The sequence below is a fragment of the Pipistrellus hanaki genome (genome assembly GCF_964339955.1).
Source record: "Pipistrellus hanaki genome assembly, chromosome: 6".
Classification (NCBI taxonomy): domain Eukaryota; kingdom Metazoa; phylum Chordata; class Mammalia; order Chiroptera; family Vespertilionidae; genus Pipistrellus; species Pipistrellus hanaki.
Window position 1 is genome coordinate 40,960,966 of NC_140508.1, and position 16,917 is coordinate 40,977,882.

The following is a 16,917-nucleotide window of genomic DNA, read 5'->3' on the forward strand; positions in this document are numbered from 1 at the left end:
GTATCGAGTTTTTGAACATAGCCAAGTTGTTTTAAGTGATTTTCAATGCATGTATGTGATACATGAAGCTTCTCTGCAATCTCACGTGTTGTACTGTGACAGTCCGAATTGATTATTGCTTTGATTAGGGCGTCATCAACTTCAACTGGACGACCAGAGCGATTTTCATCTTTGAGTAAAAAATCACCAGAACGAAATTTGGCAAACCAATTTTGACACTGCCGTTCTTTTAAGGCTTCATCACCATAAACAGCACATAACTTTTTATGAGCTTGCGATGCGTTTTTCCCTTTGCAGAAATAAAAAAGCAAAATATGACGAAAATGTTCCTTTTGATTTTCCATTTTTCAATGAACGCCAAACGAAAACTACAAAACAGATCAAAAAACTTTTTTTACTGATTAACAGCTGAATAGCCAACTATCAAATAACAAAATGTGTTTTACATTTGTACTAAGTCTGCAAACCTAAAAATTCAACTGAAGCCATATATGTGTGAAACCCGCAATTACTTAGCTGCCGACCCAATATATAGAATTTATATATGTATGTATAACTAAGATCTTCTATAACCTATCCTTTCCTCTTAACTTCAACTTCAACTTACTGCTCTTTAGCCTAGACCAGTGGTCGGCAAACTCATTAGCCAAATATCAACAATAAGATGATTGAAATTTCTTTGAGAGCCAAATTTTTTAAACTTAAACTATATAGGTAGGTACATTATTATTAACTTAATTAGGGTACTCCTAAGCTTGCCTTTGCTAAAAACTCAAGGGGCCAAAGAGCCGCATGTGGCTCGAGAGCCACAGTTTGCCGACCACTGCTCTAGACAATCACTTCCAGTAAAATGAAGGGATAGTGATTTTATAAAAAGTGTATACAAAACAAAACAAAAATAAGCACATTCCATTTTTAAAAAATATATAAATTCCCCAGTACATTTTAAATCAAAATGTATGATTATTTGGTGTGAGATACCCATGTAGTGAAATATACAATATTGGTTATTACAGCTGTTGTAGTAGCAACTTCTTGTTCAGCATGTTATTGAAGAAAACTTTTAGTAATTTTCAGAATTGTTTATGCTTAATATATATATATTTCTGTAGGCTAGTGCTTTCTAGGAAAGTAGTTAATACCAAATACAGTAATTAGATTATTTGACTATAATTGCCAAGACTGAAATCTGTTTATTACTGTTTTTTATTATAATGTTCTATGTTTTAACATTCAAGTATCTGTGAATGAATACTCCAAACTTTAATTTTAAGATTCTACCGCTGTTTAAAATTTTCAAATAAGTTATCTCACTGAAGACACAGGATCTTAAGCAGAAAAGTAATTTGTTTTAAAATGAAAATATGTACAAGACCCTAATGAATGTATTTTGTTCCTAGTAGTTTATTGCTAACATATCAGGCTATGTTCGAATTGATTATGTAAACGTGATGAAATGAAGTGTTATACTGTTGGCTGAAGAATATGCTCATTTTTAAAAAATAGAGCCTTCCAGTTGCACAGCCTGGTAGTTTAAGTTTGCTGCTCTTACTAGTGACTAATCAGGAATGGACAAAAGGTCAGGATTAGCCAGTTCTCCCTTTTGACCTTTAAGTGGAGACTTTTTGTTTTGGTAAAGAATACCATGTTTTATATTAACTATGTAATAACAGACAGTTCAGTAAGTTGTATTATTGTGGTGACTAATCAGTTTTTATAAAACAGCATAAATATAAAGATACAATTCTATAGAGAGAGTATATAATTTTTATTTCTTCGTGTTATGCTGGATTTCAATGTTAATTGGCATGTATATCAATGTTACAAAGTTACATTAAAATACTGTTGGGTGTTATATCTTGAGCGTGGCTTTTCCACAAAATACCATGGCCTGGGTGAGTCTATTTTGAAGAAGTGGCATTAGAATAAATTTAAGTTTAAAAAATTTGGTTCTCAAAAGAAATTTCAATTGTTGTACTGTTGATATGTGGCTCTGTTGACTAATGAGTTTGCCGACCACTGCTATTGTGGGCTTTCTATAAATTATTATTATTATTCATAGTTCTTAAATAAAAATATCTCCATGGTTCTTAGACGTTTTCCCATTTAAAAAAAAATACTGTTGGGTGTTATAAACACTTTTTCTTATTCTGGTACTGAGGCAAAGTACTTAACATCCTTATCTGAAAAATAAAATGTTAATGTGTGAAATATTTTGATTAAAAAAGCTAAAGATATTTGAACATATTTTTTTTTCAGTTGCTCATTTGCCCTCCTGTTACTCGGTTCTTCTATGGAGCCAGGGGATACTTCCATAAACTACTAATTCAGGGGGACTCTTGTGGAAGATTGAATATTTGGAAAATCTCAGACCCACCTGAGAAGCAGGAAGTTGAAGAGACAAATAGTAAATCAGGTACAGTGATTTCTTTTTTTCTTTTCTTTTTTTTTTATTTTATATTTTATTGATTTTTTACAGAGAGAAGGAGAGAGGGATAGAGAGCTAGAAACGTCGATGAGAGAGAAACATCGACCAGCTGCCTCCTGCACACCCCCCACCGGGGATGTACCCACAACCAGTGTACATGCCCTTGACCGGAATCGAACCTGGGACCTTTCAGTCCGCAGACTGATGCTCTACCACTGAGCCAAACTGGTTTCTGCAGGTACAGTGATTTCTTAATTTAACAACCTAATTACTAACCATTGGACAACAGATTCATAATGTCATATTCCATTTTCTTCTTAGAATCATGTTTGATAACAGTTATTCTTTGGTATATTACTAAATCAACTATAAGCATGCTTATTTTAATATGTAAAAAATTTTTTTTAACATGCTCAATGTTTTTCTTTTATACAAAACCAAACCTCTACAGGGTTGGAAATCACAACTTCTGTTAGTTTGCAAGAAGCATTCGATAAGCTCTACCCTTATCCAGCTGGAATTATAGATCAGCTGAGTGTGATCCCCAATAGCAATGAACCTCTTAAAGTAACCGCAAGTGTGTACATACCGGAACATGGACGACTTGTTTGTGGCCGCGAAGATGGGAGCATTATTATTGTACCTGCCACGCAGACAGCCATCGTCCAGCTGCTGCAAGGGGAACACATGCTCCGAAGAGGTATACTGACGACCTTCAATGTCTAAAGTGTCCAGAGAGCTCTGTACCGTGATAGTGACAATGTTGGCAGGCTTTGTTTTTACCATATACAGTGAATCAGTGTAGCTGTTAGTGTGCTGTGTGGCTGATAAGAGTTTAATGCTCAGATGATAAAATACTCAGTGCCTATTCTTGGGGTAAATACCACCTAATGACTGTGAATAAAGAAGTATCCAGTTTTATCTCTTTGATGTATATTAAGACTTACATTTACCAATAGTTAACCTCTATGTTTTACTAAATAATGAACTTTATTGTTATTAATACTGATAATCTTTTAGAACAGTACTGCCCAGTGGAAATAGATAAATGTAACAATGTATGTAATTTTATAATAGCCACATTAAAAATGTGAAAATGAAGCAAATAACATTACATTTAATAGTATGTTTTATTTAATTCAATATAGCAAAATTGTTTTTACTTCAGTGAGATACTTAACGTTATTATTTGTTATCCTAAGTCTTTGAAAGCTCATGTGTATTTTACATTTACAGCACACATGAGTCTGGACTAGCCACTTTTCACATGCTCAGTGGTCTCATGTGGCTCGTGGCTACTGTATTGGGCAGAGCAGTTTTAGGAGATAAAACCAGAAGCCTTTTCTTTGATAAAACTTATAGCCATTTTGACAATTCATGTTTGCTTTTATTTGTTGAAACTTTGTAAGACTTTTATTTTCCCATTTTAAATCCAAACCCTCATTCACAGGTTGGCCACCTCACAGAACACTCCGTGGTCATCGGAACAAAGTCACATGTTTGCTATATCCTCATCAGGTCTCCACTCGTTATGATCAGAGATATCTGGTATCTGGAGGTGTGGATTTTTCGGTCATAATTTGGGACATATTTTCTGGAGAAATGAAACATATCTTCTGTGTGCATGGTGGCGAGATTACTCAACTCCTGGTTCCACCTGAAAACTGTAGTGTAAGTTGGTCAAAAATGATTACTTTACTGTGATAGAGCCGAGTCATGTGGCTATCAGGCTCAATATGAGTAGAGCCTAGCTGAAACCGGTTTTGTTCGGTGGATAGAGCATCAGCCTGCGGACTGAGGGGTCCATTAGTTTAGTTTTAAAAAGTGATTATTTTTCATTTACATCTTGTTAAACTTTTAAGGTCACATAATTTCCCAAAGTATCCAGAAGAGGGCAGCATGGGCTTGTGAAACAGGAGTGCCAAGTATCCAAACTAAATATTGGAGTTTGTGCCTTCATTTGAAGTATTTCATCCTTAGCTCTTACAGACAGAAATATAATATGAATGGTATGTGTGACTATATGTGTGCAATGCGGCTAACATTCACAGCTGGTAAGAGCAATTAACAAATGAGGTTTTTCTTAGAATGTACTCTACTTTTCAGTCTGAAAATGTACCTAAAGCTTTTGCCTGAATTAGCTCTTTTTAAAATATATATATATTATATTGATTTTTTACAGAGAGGAAGGGAGAGGGTTGGAGAGTTACAAACATCAATGAGAGAGAAACATTGATCAACTGCCTCCTGTACATCCCCTACTAGGGGAGTGCCCCCAACCAAGGTACATGCCCTTGACTGGAATCGAACCTGGGACCCTTCAGTCTGCAGGCTGACGCACTATCCACTGAACCAAACTGGTTAGGGCCTGAATTAGCTCTTATCTTACTTTTGAATTTGGACTTTTGTTATTCTTTTAACTTTAATACTATATTTAAAAAACAATGTCTATCATTATACCATAGTCTCTGAAGCCAAGCAGGGTACACTTTGAAAGTAGAAATTAAGCAAATGCAAGAAATAGACCTATCATTTCCATTAATTTTCTACAATATAACAGTAGACATAATGTTCTGCAACATTCTTATTTTCCTGTAACACTTGGTTCTATTTTGACATCTGATTTTTTTTTGCAGTCAGTACTTTTTGAAATTAATTTTTATTTGTTTTAAATTAAATAACACATTGTTTAATATATGTAAGATACACATATTTTCTATGTCACTAAGTATATTCTAATGCTATTTTAAATGTTATTCTGTAGTTTATTGAAATTTATCAGAAAATTTAGAATGTTGCTTTATTAAACATTTTTTCTCTTATCAACAGTGGGGGTGAAAATTATTATAGCTAAGTATGTTTGCATATGTGGAATGTTTTTTTAGGATAAATTCTTAAATGTGGTATTGCTGTATAAAAGGGCATATTAATTTTTTTAAAAATATATATTTTATTGATTTTGTACAGAGAGGAAGGGAGAGAGATAGAGAGTTAGAAACATCGATGAGAGAGAGTCCTCGATCAGCTGCCTCTTGCACACCCACTACTGGGGATATGCCCGCAACCAAGGTACATGCCCTTGACCGGAATCGAACCCGGGACCCTTCAGTCCCCAAGCCGACGCTCTATCCATTGAGCCAAACCGGTCTCGGCTAATTTTTAAAAGCTTTTTAATAGATATTGCCAAATTGTCCTTCATTTGAACTTAGGAATAGGATTATACAACCATCATTTTACCCCCTTCATTCTGCATTATCCTGCCTATAATTGTTTAGTCTTGCTAATTTAGTCTTGTAAGTAGGTGTGTGTAGCATATGTGCAAGTATATAGTACTCGTTTTTATTTTGAAAGCATAGATGTGTTTATATACCAATACTATATAAATTGTTCATTCATATTGATTTATATTTTATTTATAATTTTATGTTTTCTAGATTTTTACCACTATCATATTACTATTATATTGAAGATAAAAATATATAAAAATATTCCTGCTGTGGATACTATCTATGTATTCAAATATAGTAAACCCTGTTTCTTATGTCAGAAACTGAAATATCAGTGATGCACTGAGAGTGTCAGTGAGGGTTCCTTTAGGCAGTAATGAGAAGGACCACATGTGCTGATATCGTGCCAAACATTTTAGAAATTCCTCTATTTTGGAAAAGTTTCTTCAGATTTTAAGTTACAGCCTTGTAGTGGAGAAGATTGCATTGGTATAAATTTATTCTTAGTAAGTCAGGAGTGATTAGGTGCTGAACTTTGTTACTGAAGTGGTTGATTTTGATTTTTTATTTGGGACTAAAAAGATAGTAGGACACAGAGCAAAGACTACTTTTTTTTTAAGTAACTTGATCATAAATCAATTTCAAAATGAGTTAAAATTTCTCTGAAAATGGCAGAAATTATTAGAAAAAAAACAAATGACTTTTAAGGTGGCTATGATTAGGTATAATATATTTTTATAGTAATTTATTTAGCAAATATCTGAGTGCCTGTCATATTCCATGCACCTTTGAAGACCAGACATATTATAGTGGACTAGAGGCCTGGTGCACCAAATTCATGCACTGGGTTGGGGTGGGGGTTTCCCTCAGCCTGGCCTGCACCCTCTTGTAGTCAGGGACTCCTTGGGGGATGTCTGCCTGTGGGGAATCAGGCCTAACCCAGCAGCCAGACATCCTTCTCTCAGTCTTTGGTGCTCGCTGCCTGGACCTCAGTCTTTGGTGCTTGCTCCTTACTGCCACCGCGGCTGTGCTCGCCAGCCTTGAGCCTGGCTTCTGGCTGAGCGGCACTTCTCCTGTGGGAGCACACTGACCACCGGGGGGCAGGTCCTGCATTGAACACCTGCCCCCTGGTGGTCAGTGCACATCATAGTGACTAGATTTGCATATTAAAGTTTTATTATATAGGACTATAGGCCCAGTGCATGAACTCGTGCACCTTGAAAGAAACTGGGCCCTGAGGCTGTGGTGGGCCCAGGAGCAGGTCTCAGCCCATCCTCCACGCCCCTGCCTGGCCCCTCCCACCACGGGCCCAGTCTCCTGCCTGCCTGCAGCCCCGCTCCCACCACTGCCACTCACACCTGCTGATGCTGTAGCAATTAGGGCCGACGCCAACAGCGGGTGTGAGCAGGACCAGCTCCATCAGCAGGCTTGAGCGGCAGCTGCTCTCCTCCCCCCCCCCCCCCCCCATCACCTCTTAGGAGCAGGGGGAGATGGAGAAACCCTCAGGGGTGATAGGGGCCAGCACTTGACACTCATACCCATCCACTGATGGTGCCAAGTGATCAGGACAGGCACCCGGCGCTAGCAGTGGGTGCAAGCCGGGCCGGTGCTGGCAGTGGGTGCAAGTGGCAGCTCTGGCATCAGCAGCAGGTGTGAGCAGGGCCATCACCAGGAGCAGGTGCAAGAGGTGGCTGCCATCCTGATCTCCCCTCAGAAGCAGGGGAGGTGGAGAATTCCTGAGGGGCGATCAGGGCCAGTAGCAGCTACTCTCACCTGCTGACAGCACCGAGCAATCAGGGCTGGTGCTGGGCGTTGGCAGTGAGTGCGAGCATCCAGTGGGACTGCAGGGTATGGCAGCAAAGAATTTTCAGTAACCACCAGAAGTCTCCCCGAAGACAGCGACTGGTGCCCTGCCTTGGTCTGGTGTCCCCACTCATCTGCTCCACCATCCTGCTGCAGCCAATGCCTGCCATGTTTTGAATGCACCCCCTTGTGCACATCATAGCGACTGGTTGTTTGGTTGTTTCACTGTTCAGTCTATTCTCATATGAGGGTTTTATATATATAGATAAGGCATAGTGCCTGTTCAATAGAATTTCATCTAACGAGGGAGTCAGAATAGAAAACAAGCAATTGTTATGCAGCATGATAAACACTTTGAAGTACCTATTCTGTGACCTCCCTGAGTGCGAGGCCCTCAGGAAGATTCTAAATGGGGTACCTACCTAGTAAACTTAGGGGGTTTGGGAAGATTTCCAAGAAGGATGATATCTACTTGAATTTATTAGTTTGTTTGTTTGTTTGTTTGTTTGTTTATTTATTTATTTATTTATTTATTTTAGTGTTATCAGGTGTATTAAATGTGTTTTGAAAGTATCTGAATGTCTTAGTTTTGTGGAGGGGTATGAAATCGTACATACGTGAACAACCTCTGTTTGCAGAGGTACTTAGTTTGAGATGGGGAGTAGTCTGAAGCACGTGAGAAGTTGCTGTGACTAGTACCTGATGGCTCTGATATCACAAACACTGATAGGAATTAACATATTTGTAAATTACTTTGAAAAGGATGACCAAGAAATCAGAGTAATGGTTTTGTTTGTGCTGCGGGCTAGTTGTAGGTGAGACCATTAGGGCACATGGTTTCATCCTATGTAGGAAGAGTATTTGAAAGAAAGCAGTGAAGATGATAAAAATATGAAACCCCGCTCAAAAGTAAAATATGCGAGCTATTCTTTCAAAACAAAGATTTGGCAAGAGTAAAGTGAAATATGTATTAAAAACAACAAAAAATGGCAGTTATTCTATAATGATTTTTATTTGAAGTCATAATCAGTGGTCTTCCTTAGACGTTGGTGAAAACTCTCTGAAGGAGTTGTAGACCACTTTCTGCTGTAAGGAGTGGATCCTACACTAAAGAGCTGCCTGTTGGTCACGTCTGCGAGAACAGGGCCTTTAACCAAACAGACCTAACCCTTTCTTCATAGTTATCTTCTGTATGTAGTGAATGCATGATGTTTAAAATAGCCCCCAGAAGCCTTAATTTTTATTTTTTTATTTTTTATTTTTTATTTTATTTATTTTAAAAAAAATATATTTTATTGATTTTACACAGAGAGGAATTGAGAGGGACAGAGAGTTAGAAACGTCGATGAGAGAGAAACATCGACCAGCTGCCTCTTGCACACCCCCCACTGCGGATGTGCCCGCAACCAAGGTACATGCCCTTGACCGGAATCGAACCCGGGACCTTTCAGTCCGCAAGCCGACGCTCTATCCACTGAGCCAAACCGGTCCGGCAGAAGCCTTAATTTTTATATAAAACATAAATATCCAGTTAGATGGTTTGTCAGCATTTTTTTTTTTTTGGTCTTATTTTCTAAAATAGCTGTTTTAAAAGAAAAACACAGCTCTCTCTTTTTTTAAATAGAAGGATGGGCTATGGATTTCTGAAGAAAAAATTTAGTTTTATGAGAGTATGGAAATGAAATTAATATTCATAGGTTCTTATTTTCCCTTTAGGTAGAATATTTAGAAGTGATAAATGATGCATTTTAAATGCACATTTATGTTCCAGAGAAAGAGTTCTGGGAAGTACAAGAAATAATGATTAAGAGAACAGTGGGATTGATTTATGAGTGAAAGAAGCTGGTCATTTATAGCTTGTCTCAGGATGGACATATTTATAAAGGAGAGACATGAGTTAAGTGTTCATATATTTAAAGAATATTCAGACAAAGAGAATAGTTATTTGGGGAAGCTAGGAGATTATTTCTGAAACGATAGGAAGAAAAAGAATAATTTAGTTTAGCAAACAAACTAGCAAAACCAGAAAAAAAAAAATGTAATTGACATTGGGAACTGTTAGAAAGCAAGTCACCTCCCCAGGGAGCTAGTAGATGGGATAAACTCGCTGTCTCTGATTTCTGTAACTCGTGGCAGATGCTGAAGAACAGGTTACATAAGAGGTTTCTGGGAATGGTTTAAAATTTAAATGAAGTCTAGTAAAATGCTAAGGTCAGGCCGGATGACCTAGGTGGTGTATTCTGACTCTCTCAGATTCTGTGATAGCTTGTCGCATTCTGCTGCTTGGCACTAATGTACCGTGATTATATACTGGCAGATTCGATGAGACTTTGTTTGGTTTAGAATCAGAATTCTTTGAACAATAATAATTAACCTTGGAATAAACTTACTTTGGCCCAGTATCTTCCCCCCTATCCTTGCCCCAGTGATCTTACTTTTTTCAACAGAAAATAGAGTTTTTACTTGGTTAAATGTTCTGTTGCTTATTGTCAACCTTGCTTTTATTTTATATTTTTAAATATGTTTTATTGATTTTTCACAGAGAGGAAGGGAGAGGGGTAAATAGCTAGAAACATCGATGAGAGAGAATCATCGACCAGCTGCCTCCTGCACACCCCCTACCAGGAATGTGCCCGCAGGCAATGTACATGCCCTTGACTGGAATCAAACCTGGGACTCTTCAGTCTGCAGACCGATGCTCTATCCATTGAGCCAAACCAGTTTCAGCTGTCAACCTTGCTTTTAATTAGCTTATGATGTGATGGGTACATATTGCTTCCAGGACAGAGTTAGTAGTGTATGGAACATGGATTTGGGTGATTTTCACCTATAAAATACCAAGCCAACTTGATAGGAAGCTTAGTCTGTGCTGTACCATAACAGTAAATATAGTTAAGTGGTATTGATGCACCAGTTGATAGGAATGGTTGGTGAAGTGGAATATTAGTGAGATAGTTGGGGTATGGGTTGTTGTTTTTTGTGAGTGTGTTGTTAATCCTCACCCCAGGATATTTTTCCACTGATTTTTAGGGAGTGAAAGAGAAAGGGAAAGACAGAGACATTGATGTGTGAGAAAAACACATCGATTGGTTGCCTCTTGCACAAGCTTGGATCAGGGCCCAGACTGAGAAGGAGCCTCAACCAAGATATGTGCCCTTGACTGGTATTGAACCCGGGACCCTTTGGTTCACAGGCTGATGCTCTATCCACTGAGCCAAACCGGCTAGTGCCAGAGCTTTTATTTATTTCAGTTTTTTAACATTGAAGATTTAGCTTCGGAACATTTGCTAGATGGAAGGACATGGGTGCCTTACTTGTTTCATACATCAGGTGGGCACGTGCCACTGCAAGAAGAGTGACAGCATTGTGCTGAGTAGGTTCGCTTCCAGTTAAAATGTATTTATTTACTGAAGGGAATTTCAAATTATATTCCATAGCTCTTAACCTAGCCATCACAAAATGGACAGAGAAAATATGAAAGGTATTGCCAATGAAAAATTAAATCTTTTCAGCAGTCACATTATGATGTTCAAGCAATGATCATTTTATTTTATTATTTATTTACTTATAATTCTTTATTGTTGAAAGTATTACATATGCCTCTCCTACCCCCCAACACCCTCCCAGGGACCTCACTGTCTGTGTCCATGGGCCATGCATATATGCACACAAGGTCCTTGGGTTGATTACCTCTCATCAGCCCACTGTCTCCCCTGTCTTCTGTACTCTGTTCCAGAAGCAATAATCATTTGATCAATCTGGCAGGAAGCTATAAAAAAATAATCATAATTAGCCGAAGCCGGTTTGGCTCAGTGGTAGAGCGTCGGTCTGCGGACTGAGGGGTCCCAGGTTTGATTCCGGTCAGGGGCATGTACATTGGTTGCGGGCACATCCCCGGTAGGGGGTGTGCAAGAGGCAGCTGGTCGATGTTTCTCTCATTGAACTTTCTAGCTCTCTATCTCTCTCCCTTCCTCTCTGTAAAAAATCAATAAAATATATTTTAAAAAAATAATCATAATTATATAAAATATATATTTGCATCTACTACAACAATAAAACCTTTCTATCCTATATAATAAAAGGCTAATATGCAAATAGAGTGAACAGTGGCATGACCGGTCGCTATGATGTGCAGTGACCACCATGGGCAGACGTTCAATGCAGGAGCTGCCCCCTTGTGGTCAGTGCACTCCCATGGGGGAGTGCCCCTCAGCCAGAAGCCAGGCTCATGGCTGGTGAGTGCAGCGGCAGTGGTGGGAGCGTCTCCGACCTCCACAGCAGCGCTAAGGATGTCTGACTAAAGCCATCAGGTAGACATCCCCCGAGGGCTCCTGGACTACAAGAGGGACTGAGGGACCCTCCCCCACCTCCCGAGTGCATGAATTTTGTGCGCCAGGCCTCCAGTGCTAATATAAAGTTAAAATTGTTAGCAAGACATTTATGACAATTTTCATTTCATCTTAAATTTGTTTATTTAAACTTTGAGTCATCCTTTTGAAATACATATTTTTGTTCATGGTTTACAGTGTACATGATGTATTGGCACAGTATGTATGTAATTTATAAATATATGTATAATGTGAATACATTGCAAAGTTTTTTAATGAATGGGTATGTGATAAAAAAGTTCTGAGCATAAATTAAAGATATAAGGTTCCCATTTTTTAGTAGTTGTGTTATTTTAATTACACAATTTAAATGTCTTAAGACACATTCTCATTATAATGCCCTGATATTTTAGGTGACTTTTCCAGTTGAAATGAAAAAAAAAATTAAATAGAGTGAAATTAATGAAATTATAGAATAAGTCACTGTCGGAGAAGAAAATGCTCAATAACCAAGATCTTCAGAATTTAATAATAATAATAATAATAATAATAATAATTATAATTCAGCTCATTTGTGGGGAAGCCAGGTCTACATCAAAGAGAGATAGGGGTTATAAAATATTTTTTAAGAAGGGCTTCTTTAATAATTTTGAGGACAGATAAGAATAAGCCAAGTTAATTGTGTTTTAGCAAATCTTTTAAGGGCTTTCATTTAGCAGATAGCTGAGAATTATTTATCGTTACCCTGTCCGTTGTTGAATGAAAATTAATACCAAAGTGGTGCTTGAGAGTGGTCTTTTTCCATTTTCCATTTAAATAGGCTAGACATTTGCTTTGTTTATACCATTAATTTGTTTTCACATAGCCTGCGAAGGTAACCTCCTCAGAATTAATTAGTGGAATCAAAATTAATGAGGTTTTACTGTACTGGGCCATTTCCACTGTAGGCCAGTTTTCTTCACATGAGTTGGACTAGCATTTTCTTGAAAGAAGAAAAATTAGATTTATTTTAATCCATATTTAAAAAGCAAAGAACCATCTTTTCTGGTGAGTTAAGTACCTCTAATAACTACGCTTTCTTGGACTTAGTAATATTGATTTTTTTGTTTTGTTTTTAGTCTTGATTATTTTGGATATTTCCAGACTGTTGCTTATTACAGTAAAGCCAGAGTTAACTCTTCAGCTGCTTATTTTCCTTCATAGGAACAATGTGTCATTTTTATTTTGGATAATTTTTTGTGTGTGGGTGGAGTGTGTTACTTGCCAATTTTCATCATTTTTGTACTATATGAATGAACAGATCTATTCTTTAAAACATATATATATTTAAAATATATTTTATTGATAATTTACAGAAAGGAAAGGAGAGGGATAGAGAGTTAGAAACATCGATGAGAGAGAATCATCAATCAGTTGCCTCCTGCACATCTCCTACTGGGGATGTGCCTGCATCCCAGGTACATGCCCCTCTCCGGAATCGAACCCGGGACCTTTCAGTCTGTAGGCCGGTGCTCTATCCACTGAGCAAACCAGTTTCGGCTAAAACATATTGATGTAAATGTATGTATTAGAGAGAATCCATTATGAGGAAACAAAAAGTTAGAATTTTTGGTATTGTAGTTCTTTTTTCCCTTCAGAAAATTACATCCTATAATCTTTTTACTTAAAGCAGATCCAGTGGTATTATTTAATATTTGTTTTGTATATTCTTTATTTTTACTAATAAAAGTGATAACATGAACTAGAGCTTTTAAATCTTTTTTTATGAGGATGGATTGCATTTTCTTGAAGTTTTGAAATTGTCCACCTGCAATTAAATGGGGAGAGTGAGAGTTCTGACAGTGAATTTCTCACGAGGGGTTGATGCTGAAGGTCAAGTTTCTCAAAGGAAGGGGAGGCCTTTTTGTCTGTTTGCCTAATGTCTGCAATTATAAACTACAGTAAGAGGTATTAGGCAAAGAGAGAAAGAGCATGTGTAGTTAAGTGGTTGTCAGTTTTCTGTGATCTCAAATGTTGCGATCTACTAACAGACCATAATTTGAGGAACACCAAATACAGTAAAGAATATTAGTAAACTTCATCTATTTATTTTTAAGGTAAAATAAATGTCACCCTGACTCATGCCTTGTTTTTTTCTACTCTTTGAAAAAAATGACAAGATGTTTGTGAATATTATTGAAATGACAGTGGACTTGCAAATAAGCTAGTTTAGGAGTGTGCTTTAATTAAAAATAAGCTCATTCTAAAGATGATTTTGGAGAGTTTGTGAGTCGAAGTAGCAGAGTCAAAAGTTGTGACAGGTGTTTTGCATACTGTGGCAGATCTGTGCTTGATTAAAAGACGTGAAAAAAATGAAAAGTACGGTGTTTAGGAATTATTATTTAAAATTAAAAAAATATATATTTTATTGATTTTTTACAGAGAGGAAGGGAGAGGGATAGAGAGCTAGAAACATTGATCAGAGAGAAACATCGATCAGCTGCCTCCTGCACACCCCCTACTGGGGATGTGCTTGCAACTAAGTTACATGCCCTTGACTTGAATCGAACCTGGGACAGTCCGCAGGCTGATGCTCTATCCACTGAGCCAAACCAGTTTTGGCTATTATTTAAAATTTTTTTAAATTTTCCGATTATAATTGACACACATTATTATATTAGTTGCTGGTGTACAACATAGTGATTAGACATTTATATAACTTTTGCAGTGATTGCCCTGGTAAGTCTAGAACCCATCTGACACCATACGTAGTTATAATATTACTGACTGTAGGAATTAAAAAAAAAATCCATTAGATATATTTCTCTCTAATGAAAGAAATACACAAGTAACCACTTTTTGGCCGATTGATGTTGCAAAATAGGAAATAGAAGTTTACCAGTTATGTAGCAAACATCTCTTTTTGTAAGTTGGATATATTTGATAAATACAAAGTCAGCACTAATGGTAATCTGTAGAAGTGTAAAGCCTCCTTTGTATTACCTTCAGTTACCAATATATGTCTAGTGAAACTCACAAATATTTTATGTAGTGTGAAATAACTAAAAATAAAGCTATATATGTTTGTTTTTTACTGTTTTATTTTAATATTGCCTATATTTAAATGAATTTTTTTGTAGTTTGCCACTTTATTTACTGCTTAATTATAAAGCTAATTTTTATGAGCCATAAAACTATTCCCCCATTCCTCAATATGTTTTTTTAAAAAAAGAAATCATATTTTATGTCTCAATTGAATGCTTATCAAGAAACATGAAATAAGTAAGCATAACAAATGCTTATTTGAGAAACTTCTATATGATCTATAATAATAAAAACTTAATATGCTATTTAGACTGGACAGCCAAATGATCTTCCGGATGACCTTTCTGACGAACTTCTGGATGAAGTCGGGGCTGTGAGGACCAAGTCACTTCCACAAATTTTGTGCATTGGTCTCTAGTGTTTTAATAAAGGTTTTTAATAGATTTTTCTGAACTTAGTTTTAAAATTAGTTAACTTGGATTGCTTTTGTTATAGTATTTAAAATATGCATAAAACAAAAAGTACAAAAAAAGCTAACACAGAATAAAAGAATGAAACACCCGAATCTAAGAAAAAGGTAGTTCAATCTTAGTATCTATGTTTTATTAATCTTCTGTTTCATTAAAAAATAGATTTTAGGTTGAAAAAATAAACATTATTGTCCTAGCCTGTTTGTCTCAGTGGATAGAGCATGAGCCTGTAGACAGTAGCGTCCCAGGTTCGATTCTGGTCAAGGGCATGCACCTTGGTTGCAAGCTCCTATACCTGACCTAGGCCCTGGTTGGGGCATGGGCAGGAGGCAACCAGTCAGTGTGTTTCTCTCACATTGATATTTCTCTCTGTGTTTCCCTCTCTCTATAAATATCAATGGAAAAAATATCCTTGGGTGAGGGTTAAAAAAATAATAATAAGATAAACATTATTCAGTAGGATTAAAAATAAAGCTAATCACGGTGAAGAAAAAAATGAGAGCAGAAAGTAGATGAGACCAGTGAGTCTCCATATTCAGAAATGTGTGCCCAAGGTTTTGTACTATTATCAACAGAAGATTGAGACCTGAGTTTCTTAGTAGCCAAAACATAAAAGGAACCAGTTAGAGCAGTTCCCCCCAAACTGTGTTCCTCAAAAACTAGGTTACCGTAGTCACATAAACTTGGAGATGAGTGATGTGTTGAAGGTTGTTAAAGGTTCTTGGAAGTTCTGTGGATAAAATCAGTTGTAAGTTGCGTTCCCCGTGTACATTTGGCCACCCACACCCTCCCTTTTTAAAGAAATTTGGTACATGTCAGCATTTCTCACTCCTTGAGATACACCAACCAGTAAGCTATTATTCTTTAGCTAAAAACAGGCTATTTTACTGAAGTGAAGGCCAGCAGGTTGAGACGTGCGAGCTTTCCCCTTTGGGTACCTTGAAGGGATAGTGTATACTAATATATAGTGCAGTGCGCCTCATCTGGAATAAGTAGCCTCAGTATATACAATCATGAGTTTCAGATGGCTGTTTTCATATGGTTTCTTCTTAGTATGTGCTAAAAGCATAATCCGAGTCACTAAAAACGTGAATTAAGTTTTTAAATTGGTTAGAAATTATCTCAAAAAGTATCAAGACTCATTTTTAATTTTCCAGGTCATGGATTTTGTTCTCTGTTGCTAGTGAAAAATCTTTACCATCTTTGTTCTATTATTTATATTGCCTCTTGTGCTAAAAAGGAATTGAAGGGCAAAAGCTGGAGACGAGCAGAAAACGCGCAGCAGAATGCTTAATTGGCTATTGTGTGTGGATGAGGTGGCGCACCCCCTGACATTATAGACAGAAGCTGTGAAGCACATCCACAGATAATACAGGCTCTCCGTGGCTCCTCAGAAATGATTGTGGCCGAGGGACCATGAGGGCATTATTTTTGAGCAGAGGAGCTGGGAAGAGCACGGGTCTAAATGAGAGTCACAAACAGAAAGCAGCACCACGGAGAGCAGCCCTGGCCGCTAACAAAGGGAAGTTCACACTGTGGAAAGGGAACACATAATAACAGATCAATGCTCCCCCAGCTTCTGCCTGCTCACATAGAGCAGTCATTTTAGTAAGTCCACCTTCACATGTGAACAGCAG

At 37.3% G+C, this 16,917-nt stretch overlaps 1 protein-coding gene across 4 annotated transcripts in view; it reads left to right on the forward strand.

Annotated features, from left to right (window-relative positions):
* WDR7 (WD repeat domain 7) overlaps positions 1-16,917 on the forward strand; it is a 273,742-nt gene that overhangs the window by 26,419 nt on the left and 230,406 nt on the right. For all 4 annotated transcript variants that reach the window (XM_084886917.1, XM_084886916.1, XM_084886915.1 and 1 more), the window contains 3 exons: positions 2,260-2,416; positions 2,880-3,128; positions 3,879-4,099. In XM_084886917.1, coding sequence (XP_084743043.1) covers positions 2,260-2,416; positions 2,880-3,128; positions 3,879-4,099 — 627 coding nt within the window. The remainder of the gene's footprint in view (positions 1-2,259; positions 2,417-2,879; positions 3,129-3,878; positions 4,100-16,917) is intronic.